This window comes from Tripterygium wilfordii, chromosome 18 (assembly GCF_013401445.1).
Source record: "Tripterygium wilfordii isolate XIE 37 chromosome 18, ASM1340144v1, whole genome shotgun sequence".
Lineage (NCBI taxonomy): Eukaryota > Viridiplantae > Streptophyta > Magnoliopsida > Celastrales > Celastraceae > Tripterygium > Tripterygium wilfordii.
This window is the reverse complement of record NC_052249.1, coordinates 12,946,964-12,963,579: the sequence shown is the minus strand read 5'-3', so window position 1 is coordinate 12,963,579 and position 16,616 is coordinate 12,946,964. Positions and strand designations below refer to the sequence as shown.

The 16,616-nt window shown below is 38.2% G+C and overlaps 3 protein-coding genes and 1 pseudogene across 14 annotated transcripts; 1 reads left to right on the top strand and 3 right to left on the bottom strand.

Annotated features, from left to right (window-relative positions):
- Positions 1 to 1,049: 1,049 nt before the first annotated feature.
- On the bottom strand, positions 1,050 to 2,419 carry LOC119984623 (uncharacterized protein At4g00950-like). 2 transcript variants are annotated; one of them, XR_005464941.1, is made up of 3 exons: positions 1,743 to 2,419; positions 1,442 to 1,572; positions 1,050 to 1,316 (listed from the first exon to the last, which is right to left on the bottom strand). XR_005464941.1 is itself a non-coding variant. In XM_038828661.1 (2 exons), the coding sequence occupies exons 1-2, from the start codon at positions 2,313 to 2,315 to the stop codon at positions 1,516 to 1,518; spliced, it is 630 nt and encodes a 209-aa protein (XP_038684589.1). In that variant the 5' UTR covers positions 2,316 to 2,418; the 3' UTR covers positions 1,333 to 1,515. The 2 variants fall into 2 exon arrangements, 1 of the variants encoding a protein (XP_038684589.1); XM_038828661.1 differs by lacking the exon at positions 1,050 to 1,316 and having other exon boundaries at positions 1,333 to 1,572; positions 1,743 to 2,418.
- Positions 2,420 to 3,307: 888 nt separating this feature from the next.
- LOC119984466 (unconventional myosin-XVIIIa-like) lies at positions 3,308 to 7,969 on the bottom strand. 10 transcript variants are annotated; one of them, XM_038828429.1, is made up of 5 exons: positions 7,896 to 7,969; positions 6,562 to 7,750; positions 5,078 to 6,292; positions 3,984 to 4,897; positions 3,308 to 3,785 (listed from the first exon to the last, which is right to left on the bottom strand). In XM_038828429.1, exons 3-5 carry the CDS (start codon positions 6,267 to 6,269, stop codon positions 3,438 to 3,440), a joined length of 2,454 nt encoding a protein of 817 aa, XP_038684357.1. In that variant the 5' UTR covers positions 6,270 to 6,292; positions 6,562 to 7,750; positions 7,896 to 7,969; the 3' UTR covers positions 3,308 to 3,437. The 10 variants fall into 10 exon arrangements, with proteins under 10 accessions (XP_038684357.1, XP_038684359.1, XP_038684362.1 ...); XM_038828431.1 differs by lacking the exon at positions 7,896 to 7,969 and having other exon boundaries at positions 6,562 to 6,741; positions 6,858 to 7,836; XM_038828434.1 differs by lacking the exon at positions 7,896 to 7,969 and having other exon boundaries at positions 6,562 to 6,673; positions 6,858 to 7,836.
- An 880-nt stretch (positions 7,970 to 8,849) lies between these two features.
- LOC119983556 lies at positions 8,850 to 11,949 on the top strand (annotated as a pseudogene).
- Positions 11,943 to 15,242, bottom strand: LOC119983555 (protein IQ-DOMAIN 1). 2 transcript variants are annotated; one of them, XM_038827225.1, is made up of 5 exons: positions 15,224 to 15,242; positions 14,879 to 14,965; positions 13,334 to 13,627; positions 12,871 to 13,248; positions 11,943 to 12,780 (listed from the first exon to the last, which is right to left on the bottom strand). In XM_038827225.1, exons 2-5 carry the CDS (start codon positions 14,960 to 14,962, stop codon positions 12,163 to 12,165), a joined length of 1,374 nt encoding a protein of 457 aa, XP_038683153.1. In that variant the 5' UTR covers positions 14,963 to 14,965; positions 15,224 to 15,242; the 3' UTR covers positions 11,943 to 12,162. The 2 variants fall into 2 exon arrangements, with proteins under 2 accessions (XP_038683153.1, XP_038683152.1); XM_038827224.1 differs by lacking the exon at positions 15,224 to 15,242 and adding an exon at positions 15,073 to 15,177.
- Between the last annotated feature and the right edge of the window lie 1,374 nt (positions 15,243 to 16,616).

Below are 16,616 nucleotides of genomic sequence, written 5' to 3'. Positions count from 1 at the left end.
TGTTCTCATTTAAAAAATATATATATGTTAAAATCTCTCTTAATTTTTTTATTATTTCATCAAAAAAATTTGTTTGTGTTATTGAAATTTTTGAATGCCAATTTCGACTCTAAAAGAGGTTGAGACTAGCATGAATTTTTTGAACTTTAAATACACATATGTTTAACTCAATCGATTGAGAACCAAACCTGTCAACTGACATGACTTGTGAAAACATTATATATTTCATATTTTTTTGTAATGTAGTTTGATTAAATCAATCAATGCTGTGATTGGTGGTGGGTGTTCAGTGGGCCCCCGTAGAAGACTCTTCGGAATGATTGCTCCTTCTAGCGCGTGCGGGCTAAAACAAGGCCTTAGATACGCCTTGGGCTTCAGATCCGTGGGCTTTTACTTTTCAGATTACTTGAGCCTTACAACCTGGCCCAAGAATGGAATAACGGGATCATCAAGCGTAGGTTCATTCCAATATTCAAATCGTAAAAGTCTAAACCCTTTAGATGGGCCGACAGAAACCCAATGAAGCCTTATTTTCAACCCGGCCATGAATGCATCTATTTTATGAATCGACTCTGTCTGCGTTTGCAGCCGATCCCAAACCCAAATCCAAACCCAAATAAAGGAGGAGGATTGCGATAGGTCAACAACTAGCGTAAAATTTTGTCAAATATATGAACATGAGTTTAAATAATAATAATGTTGGGATATTCCCTACTTGCGACATGTTGCATCAGAGTAATAAGAAATGATATGAAGTTAATAGGAGTGGATAAATATAAGATCCGTGATAGAAGTGAATGGGGAAAACGAATACACATGGTGAATTTTCGTTGATGTTCTCATAAACTCATGTAGCCAACTCCGAACTTTTGGGATAAAGACTTTGATGATGATGAAGATAATATATACATACACACACATGGCGATGACTTCGACGACAAGTATTGACTTAGACAATGAACAGAGGGTAACCCACAATTTTCTAGTATGTGTATACCAGGTACATTGCGTGATCTTGCTAAGTTTCTCATTTTAGGTCATGAAGATCTAGATACTGACTTTTAGTGTATATGTGGTTGAGCGCGTAACAAATGTCATTATCTGTGTAGTGTAGTAATCAAAATTGTATTTTAGTAAAGCCAAATGGTCTAAAGTTGGATATTAACGTAGGGATTGGGATTGACTAACCAGGTAACAATGCTGGAAGGGCACAGTAAGAGGGTGGTTGAGATTTGGAGCTGGCTGAGAGAACCAAGAGAAGAGACTAAGGCAGGCACAAAACGCAATATCCCACTCGTGAATATGTCCAAACACTTCTGCCAAAGAGAATAATTAAACCAAACATAAACTCATACCTGGCTATTATACTTTATACATATATATATATACACATTCGATGATTTTAATGCAAAGCTAAGCGGTTATGAAATGAAATTGTTACAGTTAAATGGTCATAGATTATGATGAAGAAGATCGATCATACGCAGGCAATACATCATTCTTCCTTCCTACTCTCTAATTATGTCTACGTCTCCATGGGACCACTTGCTTAAAACTTTCATAAATGCTGGCCTGCAAAACAGTTAGAAGAGTAGTACTATTTAATAAAGAAGTAGAAAAGTCATCGGAAAACAAAGGACATATTGTCCAGTATTAGAAGTTCAATGGTTTTCTGCAAAAGAATGAATTGAACCCGGCCATGAAAGAAATGAATATGCTTAGATCGAGAGAAGCGCACTTACCCACACATTTGACCTTGTTAATTTGTCAGAGAAACGCATAAAACTTGTTCTTCTCCTAATTCTTGTGATCCTCAGCTTTGGATTACCATTAGAACCAACAGTACTGCTCTTATCAGCAGCAATTGATGATGATGATGAAAAGTAGTCAAAACTACTACTCCCAACAGCCTCCTTAGTACTCTTCTTGAAACTCCGCCACCTTGTGGACCCAAAAAATATTGCAGCTGGCCTATCCTTCTTGGGCCCCCAAATCTCCGATGGGCTCCTCCTAAACGACCACCCTCCTTTACCCATGTACGGCCCGTCCAACACGGTTGTAGGCGAGTTATCCTCGTTAATTAACAGTCTGGGTGGCAGGTCCAAGCTCCGAGCATTCTTGAGCTTGGGCTTCGTGTGGGCGATGGTACTGGGCCTGGGCCTTCCTGGTGCTTCCTCCCACTGAAACGGCACTGACGCGGAGGTTCTGAGTGGCGGTGTTAGAAACCCTGGCGGCTCCTCATGATTTGGCTTGTTTGGAAGTGAAAATAAAGAGAGCTTCGGCGGGTCAGGAAATCCCATACTGCGTCGATTCATGAAAATCTAGAGAAGATAACGCAAATCCAGTTGCGATTTGTAGGTAGGTGTTTGGTGAAATGATTGTGTGGGGGGCTTTTTTTTTTAGAGAGAGAAATACGGAGGAAGTGCAAGCGCAGGTGGTTGTGGTTATATAATAACGTGAAGTTAGCTGCGTAGACGATCCTTGTCCCTGGCGCTTCTTCTTCAGGTGGGGGGGTCCCACCGTTAGGAATTTTGTGAGGTTTTGATTGGTTTATGATTTGAGTGTCATAAGAAGATTAAAGTATCAACGGCAGTTATGTGACGACAAATGCGATCATCTCCGTGATTTTATTTTTCTACAAAAAATGAGTGATTATTTTTTTTAGTATAACGTACGAAAGCCGGCAGGCGACAATTAATTTTGATGTGGAGATGGATAAAATTGATGAGTGTGTTGACAAATAAAGAATTTACTCAAGTGTCTTGACATTGTGCATATCCTTGGACCAAGTCCACACAAAGATATTTACTTGTATGCACATTGTCACATCTCCTCAGTTTTTCCCCACTCCTTTTTTCATTCATCATCTATAGTCGTGAGGCGGCCGGCCCTTTGATGCAGAGGAGGGTTGTTACAAACTCGAATAAAAGAGGAGGGGTGCAATAGAATTAACATATGACCTTTTCAAATCTATGAAAATGGTCAAAATGAAAAATTGGTCGAGCTGTTTCTTATATGTGATGTGTTGCATCGAAACTCAAATGCAATGATAAATGAGCAAAGGTTGTAGTAATGTGATGAAAAAGGTAGGGAACAATAAGATGCACTTCTCGCCGACAATTTATCATCCTCACTACGTGTGCTCCCCATTTTGGGCCCATTGAGGAGAGGGCTGGGCTTACATGTACTCCTCATGCACTGTCAATTGATGGAGTTTGATTAGGGCTGGGCTTTTGTTCTCCGCTTGCCACTGCCAAACAGCATAAACTAACAGGCAACTTTCAGTTGCATGAATATGTGCTTTGAATACTGTAGAGGAGAAGATTTATTAGAGAAATATTGTAAAAAAAATTTACAAGAAAAACCACTTGACTATACAAAATTTAAACTCAAGAAGTCAGCATGAAAAGAAACAAAGTCGTTTTCTTTTCCTACTACTATCTCCTCCTCATATGTATCATCCCTTCACGAGCCAAAGTCCCTTCGAGATCTCCTATAAGTCGTGATATCCGAACTTCAAGACCTCTTTGGACTTCCTGGAAAAGGGTTCTTACACTGTCAGCAAAGCGCTTCATGTTGAAGCTACCAGGTTTCTCAATCTCTTCTGCAATACCAACAAATTCAGAAGCAATCTTGGGTAGAATTACCATCAACTTCTGCCCCGTTGCAACCATATATCTCTGCAGCTGAAATGTTTCCTCAAGATAATGTTCAAGTGTCTTGAATTTTCCCTTAGTTTTCGAAGTGGTAGAACCTGCTTGACTTGTCTCCAACTCGTTCGCATGCTGATAATATAAATTATATGATACAAGAAGGAAGCAATAACCAAAAAAATGTCAAATGATTGCTTACAATATATGGAAAAGCTAGTAGTATGACAAACCAGTTACAGATATGGAGATGAGAATAAACCAATTAGTTAGAACCTCATCACAATTTCATAAATCCTGAAATTCAACGAGAGAGAGAGAGAGAGAGATTACCGTCCGTTTGCAAAGATCATCAGTTTTCCCTTGGAGGGACTGGTACCTAGTAATTTGCTTATTGAGCAAAGACATTAACACTTGGAATCTCTTTATCCCACATTGTCCATTATCAGAGCTTTCTATATCTTCCTCACTTCCTTGCTTTCCTATTACCCTCTCAAGCATAAGAAGTTGCTGCATTAGCCTCTTTATTTTGCATGAAACTCCAAGAGCAAGAAGATCCATGCTCAACTGCGAGTTGCCGTTCTTAGTTAAGAGATGGATAGATGATGAAGACGACTCCACATTATCGACTTCCACCGAGCTCATACTTTCCTCTCTAGTATGAATACTATTACCAGCACCGTTTTCCTCTTCGGACCCTCTTTCAGGAGATTGAACTGTTGAAGGAAGATTTTCAGGATGATTACTTGAAATTTCTTCTTCCTTTTCGTTAACTCTCTCCGGAGATATTATTGTCAAACTTGTTTCTGTCTCATGATTTATTTCCATTGAATTTCTCTTTACAATCTTCACTTTTGACCAAACAGCATCATGGATTAATCCAGGATCATTTAGAGGTGCATTCAATTTGGGTTTCTGGCAACTTTGAGGTTCTAGTTGTGATGCAAATTGCTGCTTCAAAGAATTTAATTCTTCTTCCCGGTCCAATAACAAGGCTTCCAATTTCTTGTTGTCATGTCTGAGCTGTGACATATCACGGTTCAGTCCTTCAACAAGGGAGTGCAACCTCTTTGATTCTATTTCCATGCCCACAAACCGCCAACGAAAATCTTCTAGTTTCCCATCTTTAAGCCTCATTTGTTCTACAAAAGCATCGATTTCTAGGTGATGCTTCTTATCAATTGCAGTCGCATATTTCTCTGCCTCCAAGCAAACCCACCGTTCTAACTGCTTGACACTAGATCCAGCTTCAAAGCGGTAGAAGGAAAGAAGTTTAACATTGAAAGAAAGAGAGAAATATAAATACAAATTAGATCAAGCATTAATACTGCCATGAACAAATTTTAGATCAAGCACATGTTAATACTTAATATAGCTGTTGATGTTTGAAAAGATGGAATACGTCAGAAATTGAAATTTTAGCTTACCCAGTTCATCTTTTCCCGCAGGTGAATAAAGGTCATAGAGGGAAGAAAAGAACTCTGGGTCTTTTCTGACCTCATGATGCTCATGCTCAATAACATAATCAACTTGCTGTGATCTGGACTTTCCGATATGTGATGCACCTCCTGCGCTCTGGTCATCTAATCTCGAACTTGCTTGATTGGCAAACATGCTTCTTAATGAATGCCGCTCCTGTTTAGACTCAGACACTGTCTTCCACCTCTCCGTTTCTTGTTCAATTTGCTTCTTCTTAGCCTTCAATGATTTAACCTCTTTCAAAAGCATCTGCTTCTCTGCTGTATCCAACTTGAATTTCCTAAGCATTGCTGACAGGATCTTGTCTTTCTGCTCCAATTCGTTACGCATCTTTACAAGATCCATGGATAGTTTCGAAGCCAACAAGACAGACTCCTTCTTCTGCTCTAAGACTAAATTGAGCTCTTGCTTTGTGCCTTCAACTTGCCTATGTGCTCGCCCCAATTCAGCTTCAAGTTGTCGATGGTTCGACACAAGTTCAATGAAAGCAGTTTTGTGCTTCCGAATTTCAGTAGAATGCTCTTGAGCTCGGCGCTTTGCGGTTTCAGCCGTTTCTTCAGCATCACTTTCAGCATTTGATAGCTTCTCTTCTAACTCCTTCCTCTTCTGCTCCTCTTCCTCCAATAACTTATCCTTAGATTGCAACACAGCCTCCATCTTCTTCAATTTTTCATTTGATTCATTTACAGCTTCAACCTTCTTTTTCTTCTCAAGAATCCGCAATTCATTGATAAGAGCTCCAATATGCTGTCTGAGCTTCTTTCTTTCATTCAACCAGCTTTGCTCCTGACATGCAAAAATACCAACAACTTTCTCATTCGCCTTTGCATCCTCATGCCTCATCTTTTTTAACTCTGCAATCTCTTTCTCAGAAGTTTTCAGCCTATGGATAAGCTCGCAATTCCCCCCATTTGCTTCTTCTCGCTGTACTTTCCACAAAAGCAATCCCAAGAGTTGGGCACTTACTTGAACCATCTTATCACACAACTCAGACCGTTTCTCATCTTCTGCATCATGTCTGGACAACAGTCTAAGTGCAAAGAAAGCACAAGAGACCCCAAAATACATTGGGTACAAGCTATCACCTTTCTCTTTTGAGACAACCACATGTGATCCAGAAACAACTCCCTTCTCGTCCATTACTCAGGAATTTGCCTCTTCTCCTTTGATGTTTATAAAAAAAGAGTATTACTACTTAATATATAAGAACTATTGAAACAAAAGGAACCAAAAATTCTAGGGCATTTATGGAGAACTCTTGAACAATTAACGGTTTAACAAGAGAGCACCAGCCTTAATTCTGCTATCAAGTGAAGAGCATATATCAGTATGGTCTACCACAGATTACAAAATTACGAATCAACAGTCCCCATGAAAAACAATCACAGATACAAATCTTGAGAAGGTGAAGAACAAATAATCCATAACTCACAGATAACAAGGGCAGAAGTTTCTTCAATCTGAGACCCAGAAGCCCTTTCAAGAAGGAAAATGCAGTAGCTTAGATGGAGCAATATTTGTGTTCCAAAGGAGATCTTGAGGAGCTACACCCAAAACGCAAGTGCAGAAGACTTGTAATTCATAGGAAGTGTGGAGGTCTTTTCCCTGACAACTGGCCAGGCGATGCCAAATGCATTGGTACTTGTTACCAAGTCACTTAGGTGTGTAAGATTACAGAATCAGTTAGAAAGGACTATGATATGCCATGATATAAGAAATATTACGTACTTTTCCCTGGATTTCAGTGAAAGACTTGCCAGTTACCCCGCTTGCACTACTTTCCTTCCACCAAGCCGTCCTTTGTTTTTCTCTTCATTTCTTCTACAGCTATGGCCATGACTGTTTAAAGGAAGCAAAAGTGCTAGATTCCTGGCTGGTGATTTTGTCTCCATTACTAATAAAACACAAGAGTTTAAGAAACTAAAGAAAGAAGCATCTCCCTATCAAATTCCAGAGTGGCTTGCCTGTGATTAAATTATACTTGGCAATGATTTATACTTAAAATACCGTTGAGATTAGACTAATGGGCTACAAAACGATAAAAGTACCTTTCAGTTATCATAAAGTGGACCTTTTCTCCTTAATTTATTTCAGGACACTGTGAATAAGATATTTTGTTAATTAAGTTCGATTGCAACTCTTAACAACTTCAGAGAAGAAAGCTCAATATCTACCGAATATAAAATCTGAACCATAAAAAACTCAACTTTTTTATCAGGACAAAAATATCATACCAATTTTGTTTTACTAAAGCAGCCAGACAGCCACTAAATACCAGCAATAATGTTCAAAACGAAAACTAGAAAAACAGGGGAAAAAAATGAATCATACATTAATCCAGGATCAATAAAAATAAGACCCAGAAAGAGAAAAATGCAGCAACCCATCAATCCAAAAACCAAAATTAGAAAAAGCAATAAAGGAAGCTAATTTATGTACCTGGGTAGGGTTTGGGTGTGCTATAATAAGCGAAGAGCATAGTATGCAGATAAAAGAAGGAAGTAATCAAGACGATCACTGTCAGTTCATAGTCATAATGATGGAGCCAACTAAGAATCGAAGTCTTCATGGGTCCTCCGATATTGGCTTCTCCTCAAGCGGCGTCCTTCCTTGAGGAAGACCTGTAAAGCAGTAAACTTGTTCAATAAAGGCTATACAAATCCATTGCATTCCAGCACTTCCCGTATAAGAGTTTCTATTTATTAAAACCAATGACCACACACAATTGATTTGTAATTCTATAAATATATATTTCAATTTCATTACCCAGATCTGCCCTTGAAAAGTAGTGCTGAATTCATTGGATTTTAATATTTTATATCGAAAGTAATCTCTCTCTCTCCCCCTCACATACAAAATAAATTTCGAAATGGAACAGAGAAAAAGAATGTATGAAGGAAATTATGGCGGGTCCCCAATAGCTATATATTACAGCCATGGTGCCGACCACAGCCGTGGATTAATGAATTATTGAGTTTTCACTTTTCAATGTGTCCCCTATGAATTGACTTTGTATCAACATTGTTTTCCTGAGCAAATGCAAATGATCGAGATGAAACCTTCCTCTTTTTTTTTTTTTTGTGCTTTTAATTTTTCACTAATTAGGCATTCATTATTTAACAAATATGGATTAAAACCACTTGAATAAATCAATCTCCTTCTTATAGAAAGAATGTAAATAAGGTTCTCCTCTCCTCTCATTGCAATGCAATGTTTGTAACTATTTGCAATTCCAAGATCCAAATGTAGCATGTGATGTCTTTTCAGTCTGAATGATAGAGCATTAAAGTTGTTTCATGCTTGTTTAGTTTTGGGAAAATCACCATTTCCATCAAAACAACATATAAAACACACAATATGTGTGAGTGATAATCAAATGCAAGTTGAAGGGCTGCAAATACTATGATTTCTTAAATAACACATATATGTCCTGGTCATAAGTACACAAAATAAAACACATAACAGAACAAACAAATACACAAAAACAAAACCCAAAAAAAATAATAAATCAGAAAATGAGTTACTAGAAGAAGAAAGAATATTGACCAAGGCTCAACTGGGCCAGTGGGCCGGATTGGTAGTTTAATTTGTCATGCAGCTCTTGCCGGACTGGCCCATATTGAGAGATTTCTGATCTCAGTGAATCTAGGCCTTTCCAGGCCTCAAAAACGGACAAGGTTTTGGTCCAAGTCCCCGGCCTACTGCTGACTGGAAGCTCCGTATTCTGTATTTATACTTCCCATTCCCCCGTTCTTCGCTGGGTAGTAAAATTTTGCTTCTGTATAACGATAACGAACCCTAGAAAATGACCAAATCCTTTGAAGTTTAAATCCCGGGAATTCAAATCGTAACGTTTTAATTACAATTTGGGGAATCTCAACTCTTATCGTCTACTCAAATCGACATATTTCTAGGGTTTAATCACCGATGGGTGGACGAGTAATGAGAACAGGAGATTTGCCGCTCCCGGCTCTCTTTGAGGAAGCTCGGAAGATCCACGAGAAGGCAACGGAGTCCGGTGCCGATCAGGTATGCTTGCTATTCTGCGCTTTTGTTTAGATTTTTTTTTTTTTATTTTGGGTTTGATTTCGTTTTTGAGTGATTGGGATTTTTGGATCAATAGGAGCTTCTAAGGGAGGGATGTAGGCTTCTGGAGACGTGCGAAGACATGATAAGTAAGCTGGGTTTGTTCTCTCGAAATGAGGCCACGGATGATATCATCACCGGTAATCTGGAGTATACCCTGGTAATTTTTAGTTATCCTTTTACAGATGTGGCCTTTTTTAGTTTATTGTTCATGGAACTTTCTTGTTGAAACATTGATAACAAAGGTTATGGAAAGGTTGTGTGTTGAGGCATGTAAATGCAATCAAATAAACCAATTATTGATGTGCCGTCTCAGTCAAGCAAAAATATTGAGCTTGTTTAGTTTCTTTTCTGTTCTATCATTTCCTTTTTTCTTGCTGAGTAAAACAAAAATTGAAAGTTTATACTTATATGCTTATAAAAGCTTTTCACCAGAGTTACTTTCCTTTGCAATGGTTTTGCTTGGAAATATTGTTAAATTACAAATACTATTATATTAATTATGAAAATTTTATCTCAGTGGGAACTTCTCACAATTCTTTCTGACAGGTGCCATTTTATCTCGCTGAGCTGACTGACAAAATTGCTCAAGATGACAGAATGCATGTTCTTTGGGCTTCTCAGGCAAAATTAAAGGTGCCTTTTTATGTTTCCTTTTCATGGAAAAACACTTATTTCTTGGAGTAGAACATAAGATATTGAACTTAAGTTGGGGAACATTTGTTTCCTTCGAGTTGATTTTCTTTCTAAGTATAAATACAAATATCAATGTGCTTGTTGAATATTGCTGAAAGGCGGTCTGCCTTTTCTAGGAATTTATTTCATGTTGTGAAGCAATGGAACATGTACCAGAAGAGGAGTTGGAAACATCTGCAAGTGGTGGTGCAAATTCTGTTGCAGATCGAAGGGCCCTAAAGGTAGCTCATTGCTAGCCTATTATTCCTCTTTTGCTTCTGTGCAATGTTTAAGTTGATTGCGTTCTTCATGTTAGTGGCTGTAGATGTGTGATAGAGGGCTGCTGAGATGTTTTTGTAAGATTTTGCTTGTTTCTTATGTATCTTTATATAGGTTGCTCGGTTTAAACGGCAAAGAGCTGCCGAATCAAAGCTACTGGAAATAAAGGAGCGGAAAGGGCGACGTGGGCGTTCTAGTAAAGCAGAGGCATTGTCTACTCCAGTTGAGGCTGGAGAGGAAGATATGCTGGATGATTATGGAGAAGAGGAACGTGAGGTTAGTTTATATAGCTCTATTTGATTATATATATCATAGCTTAGGTGGATTTCTTTGAGCACCTCTATCCAGTGTGATTTTGTTGCCAAAATGTTTGGGATAAAGACTTTTGATCTAATGATGGTTCGAATTTTGATTCGTCCTTCTGCTACATGTTCTATTTTCTAATATATGTATTCTGATTTAAGAGATTGTAAAACTCATGTTATTGTTAAATGTGGCCAGATTATGTTTAAAGCACTTCTAGTCAGGATCAGGAATAAAAGCAATTGCTATTTTTTTTTTTCCAGTTGTGCAGTTATGCTTCTTTGGCTTCTTAAATCTTAATGGTTTCGCTGAAATACGTAGCATCTTTTATGCAGGCATGGCTTACCACTATCTTTTTGGCCATCTGTAAGGTAAGTTTCATACCCTCTCTATTTGACAATGTACTAGCTCCCTGGAGCCCTACAGACTATACTTTCTTTTATGTTGAACCATCATTTTTTTTTCATCCCAATCACATGGCAGGCACTTGATCTGCTGGAAATGTTAAAGAATGAGGAGGAAATGCTTTCTGATGTGAAGGAAATACACCTAAAGGTATATATTTATGTCTTCAACATTTTTTACTAGGAAAGGTAACAAAAAGACTCCATTATTGGAAGGGGCTCTAAGCAAGTCCCAGGTTGGCTTGAATAGTCTTTAAGACATGATACAACATTTTCTCGGCCATTAGACTTGTTTTCCTATAGTTTCTGATTGTCTGTATCATGATGGTTTTTCCGCTTCAGGACGGAGAAGGGGAGTTCTCTCAGTCTGTTCTTGATGATCGTGTTAAGACTTAAGAGAGCAGAGGATTGGCACCGAAATGCTACTGTTCGTACACGATACACCAAACCTGCTTAGCCAATCACATGTGCTACTCATGCTCAGGATATTATAGAAGGGAGAACTAATGTTTCACAGTGAGAGAGAAAGGATAGCAGCACAAGTCTTGCAACCTCATCATAGGTATGCTTCCATGCCGTAATAAGCAGCGTATCAATTGTGAGAAAGTAATGTATTTTTGTATAGATTTTTCAACATTATGGTTTGAAGTACTGAGTTGAATATTTCCTTTTAAGGCTGCCGACCATGAGTATAGAAGAAGCTGGGCTAAGGGAGATGGAGATGATGAATAAATGGCAAGAGAGGAATGCAAAACTTATGGAAGAAGCAAATTCTGCATGGATAAGGACAATCGCATTTCCAGACCAGATGAGGAGGATGAGGATGAAGATGAAGATGATGATGATGATGCTGTGCAGAAGGCAAGACCATGGGATGACTGGAGAGATGATAATCCTCGCGGTGCAGGCAATAAGAAGCTCACTCCTTGGGGCTGAAGGCAGCAACCCATGAGTCCCTCATGTAGTCTCTTGTAAATTCTAATATCCTTCTACTTCTAGGAACAGTTTTGAGTTTCCTAAAGCTTTAACTCTTAGATTTGGAGAAAGATACAGAGGGAGGAGACTCTTATTGAAACAGCAGCTTAACAGTACTCATAGAAGATAATAATATTACATGCAAACCCACTATTGAAAAATATATGCTAATACAGAGAGATTCGCACAAACAAAATATTACAAACAATCAAATGATAAATTATCTTATAAAGTTCTCTCAAATCAAGCAACCACAAATAAAAATGCATCAACGTGGTAAAGCAAAATAATATGACAGGACACAATAGGCATCAGCCAATCATCTTGGTGGCAAACCCCCAATCATCTTCAATACCAGATTCTGGGCTATACCCCAACACCCGCTTACCTTGTAGACGCATTGCATTTACTTTTGGGCTTGGGCTTCTTGGGGCCGGATGTGTTGTTGTTGAAGCTGAAGAATCGCATGCAGACCCAGCTGTTGATCCTCTCCTTGTAGATGGGTTCCACTGTGGTGTACCAGGTGGTAATGGTTGCTGCTTGCTTGGGCCTTGACTTCTAACTTTTGCCTTTGCAGACTGGGTTGGGGCCATGTAGCTAGGAAGGTTACTTGGGGCTGATTGTCGTCGAGTTTGGTTTAAGCCCATTTCCATTGGGTCCATATTAAGTAGGCCCATATTAAAATTACTCAAGCTCGAGCCTTGTGGGGTAAAAGCCTCCATTTCGACTGTTTTCTCCGATACGGCGTCGGTGGGAGTGGTGGTGGTATTGGTGGTGGCGAGTGTCATGTAAGAACCTTCATGAGGCCCTAATGGACGAGCATTGTACGGCTGCGATGACATCCATCTCTCCAGCCAATTCCATCCCCATTGGACCTTATCGGGCTCATCAAGATACGGCCCAACATCTTTGTCACGCTGATTCGATTGCTGCAATAAAATTGACCGGGTTAAGCCCAACGAGCAAATCAAAACTTATATACCCAAACTACCCTTATTATCACTAATTAAGTAACTAACCTGGTAATTATAAGCATAAGCAAGTGCTCTTTCTTTCTTCATTGCTTCTTCGTGTTTCATCGAAGCGTTTTCTCTGGCTCTCCTATCAGAAGATCGAATTCTTCCACCCGAACCTTCTACGACGTCGTATTTCTTCTTCAATTTGCTCCTTAATTTTGCTTCTTCACCGTCGTCTTCTTCTTCTTCTTCTTCTTCGTGCATCTTCCTTTGAAGTTTCTCGTGAGCCAATTGGAGTCTTCGAGCCCTCACTCTCGCCTGCACACGCACCAGAGCCTGCATGCACCTCATTGTCATCTGCGCTTGCTTCCGAACATTGTGGCCTCTCACCAGCGCTTGTAGCCTCACCAATCCCTTCAAAGCACGCAAAGCTCGCCGGGCCTGCAAAACCATAAACACGACGTCGTATAACAGATGACGTGGGGTGAACTACAAATACGACGACGTTCTGATAATAGTTAATTACCAGGTAGCCTCTGTAATGCGATTGAATTAGAGTTGCGGCCCTGTCTTCCTTGGAGAAGTGGCGGCCATACCCTGCTAATCTTACCACCTTGGCCGCAGCTTGAGCTGCTGCAACCGCTGCTTCTGCTGCTGCGGCTGTTGCAGCCGCAACAGCGATGGCATGGTTTCTGTCTTCGGCCGGTGTCGATATATTGCTCTCGTAGTCGTTAGTGAGATCCGGTGAACTCTCCGCCGGGAAATGCTCGAATGAAACGACCTCCGGTGCCTCTTGTTGCCATTTCTCCAAGTTCTCCCTCTACACATATATAAAAATTGATCATAATATTACAAAATTAAAATGGTTTGTCGTCTAATTTCTTGACATTAACAGTGATATGATATGGATACTAATCGTTGGTATCCCAATTATTCAAACTGTTGAGTTTATGTACATCATGCGAGACATGACATGTAGAACCCACCTCCGAATCCTATATGTCCAATGCAACAGCTAGGATCATTGGGAGTCTGGAATAATAATTATTGTGATGTTTATCATTTTTGTAAGATTAATGTGCAAAAAAAGCTATAATTTTATCATCATTACCAATTATGTATGATGGGGATCTAACATAGAGAAGCACATGATAATGGAGAGATGGAGGACAAAGAGGATGTGATTGCTTAGTTGTCAATGAAAATTATGAGAATGTGCGTGCAACATTATTTTGGTCACATTGGGCCGGGGACCATATATCGATCATATATGTTGCCCAATTTATGGTTTTAATGGTCCTAAATGCAGTAGATAGGGATCTTTCTTATTGAATGGAGGTTCCACCATCAATTTGTCTCTCACCACCCGTTACATGTCCTTGTACATTTATGCAAATTTATTCATAATAATGCCACCTGATTTTGTTCCTTCTGACCAAACTAATACCAAAATTGGTCAAAACTAACCTTTCCCTGAACCAAACATATACATACATACATGCATATATATGAATATGATTGTTACACTAGTTATTAGAATTTTAAAATAAACAAAATGTACGTACGTCTTTCTTTGTCACTCTTAATTTGAAATGACAGAAAAATAAGCTAAAAGTAACATATTAAAAATTCATCATTAATTAATCATTCTGCATATGAATTAATTATATATCTGTGATGATTTCTTTATTTATAGGGGAGCTAAAGCAAAGAAGAAAAATGGCATGAAAGTGCTGGTGATCAAACTATACTAACACAGCCAACAATGTAAATCTAGACTACTATAAATGACAACAAAAGGGCATAGTTTTAAATTATATTAGAAGCTTTCAACTCTGTCTCAAATGTTTGGAATTCAATTGTGGGTTGATAATGAAATGAAACTTGGTATAAAGGTCAAATTAGTTAATATTTAATAAGCCAGCTAATTATGTTAATGTAAAATCTTAATTAAAACATGATTGCTTAGAATCAAAGCAATGAATTCACTCAACTTAATTATATATATATATATATATATATCTTTTTAATAAAAGATATATAAAAATAAGGTTGAGAAGTAATTAATTACCTTCTTGTCTTGCAAGTGATCCTTAGAAGATGATTTGAAAACCTTCTTCACTGAAGAGAACCAACCACTCCCTTTCTTCCCCATCTACTGCAAAATTAGTTGATCCACGAAATCAGCCTCAATATATGAATCCATACATATAAACCCAACAGAAACATGTCATTTTAGACGACTATGATGCAATTTGGAATTGCCTTGAATCATCACATATTCTCACATGAGCAATTTTGTTTCTCGGGAAACCTTGAGAGAAAATGAAAAACAATAGCTCACAGAGAAAGAGAGAGAGAGAGAGAGAGAGATCTGAGAGAAGGTGAGGTGTGTGTGAGAGTAGTAACTGCTCACCCGCGCAACTGCCGTTGGTATTTATCAAATTCACGGGCCGTCTACACGATTCGATCGGACGCTTCTTGTCCAATTAAATACCGACTCGTCACCTATATATCTGACTATAGTTTTTGCCAAAATGATACTTATTTTGTTTAATTTACAAATCCACCCAATATTTATGCTTTTTTTCCCCTTACCCCCAAGTGCATGTACACAAGATTCGTCAAAGAGACTCGTACATGTATAACCACTTGGGTTATTGGTTATAGTTTAGTTGTGAATTTATCTGGGACCAAAATGTATTCAATGGAAAGATTCTAAATACGATTCTCATTGTGAATAATATCCTTGTGACTATACATTATGTCCGGATTTTGGTCCAACTTACTCTACCTTCATGTAATAAATTTTTGTGCGCGAGAGCCTGACTACTTGAATTTATGTCCATATAGGATGTTCAAGAAATAAAATTCTATAATAGTCGTTCTCGATTAAGGAAAAAAAATCTCTATATGTAACCAATCACCTATGGGATTGTGCATGAGCGCACCTATTCGTTTTATCTCTAGAATGTGTTCAATATGACTTTAGCTAATATAGTTGATTAACCCGATCGATAATTTGAAAATTGTGTTCAAATTATACAACATTTGATGTATATATATGTATGTATGTAATTGTATTAAAATTAGTTGTTTTTCCCTGGTCCGCATGACATGCCGGTTTGTTTTTCTCTATGAATCACCAGATCCACAAATTAAATATCAACTAGTCTTATTGTCACTGTAGCAAACCCCAACAGTGAAGGTAATATTACTTACACCAACCAACCAACCATCCAACCAATTAAATTGATATTGTTGCTTGAAAAAAGCTGTAATAATCAATAAGTTCTTACAAAAAAATAAAAAGTGCTTCTGGTTGTCAGATTATAAATTGTAAATATATGGTTGTGGGTTTAAAATAAAGAACAAGTTAGATGGGCAAGAGCTTGTTGTATTATTACTGTATATATTAGGAAGGAAGGAGAAGACTAGTCTTCACTCTTCATTAGTTGGGCACCTTTTTATTGTTCAGTGAAAAATACATTTAACCTTTTTTTTGTTGTTAACATGTGGTTTTTATATACTACATCTACATGGGACTTTAAATAACAAGTCTCAACTACTGAATGCAATCATGATATTCAAACGTTCCTTTACATCTTATTAAGGGTTGGTGGAACTACAACCATATCTAATTCCATTCATTTTTCTTTTATTTTTATACACACCTTATAATTACAAATCTGGACCTTAAATGGATTTCCAATTGTCAAGAGTTCATGATAGCTTGGTTCGGTGAAACTAGAGGCCCATTGGATCAGGTTAAAAGCCCAAGTATTAATGGGCTTTCATGTTTGCGGCTA

Excerpts from the sequence above, each read along its gene's own strand:
- LOC119984623 (XM_038828661.1), bottom strand. The coding sequence starts at position 2,315 with ATGAATCGACGCAGTATGGGATTTCCTGACCCGCCGAAGCTCTCTTTA. Across the intron at positions 1,573-1,742 it reads TAACAAGGTCAAATGTGTGG|GCCAGCATTTATGAAAGTTT; the intron begins GTAAGTGCGCTT and ends ACTGTTTTGCAG.
- LOC119984466 (XM_038828429.1), bottom strand. The coding sequence starts at position 6,269 with ATGGACGAGAAGGGAGTTGTTTCTGGATCACATGTGGTTGTCTCAAAA. Across the intron at positions 4,898-5,077 it reads TGCGGGAAAAGATGAACTGG|CTGGATCTAGTGTCAAGCAG; the intron begins GTAAGCTAAAAT and ends ACCGCTTTGAAG. Across the intron at positions 3,786-3,983 it reads ATGATCTTTGCAAACGGACG|CATGCGAACGAGTTGGAGAC; the intron begins GTAATCTCTCTC and ends TTATATTATCAG.
- LOC119983555 (XM_038827225.1), bottom strand. The coding sequence starts at position 14,962 with ATGGGGAAGAAAGGGAGTGGTTGGTTCTCTTCAGTGAAGAAGGTTTTC. Across the intron at positions 13,628-14,878 it reads ATCACTTGCAAGACAAGAAG|AGGGAGAACTTGGAGAAATG; the intron begins GTAATTAATTAC and ends ATATATGTGTAG. Across the intron at positions 12,781-12,870 it reads CTTATGCTTATAATTACCAG|CAATCGAATCAGCGTGACAA; the intron begins GTTAGTTACTTA and ends ATTTTATTGCAG.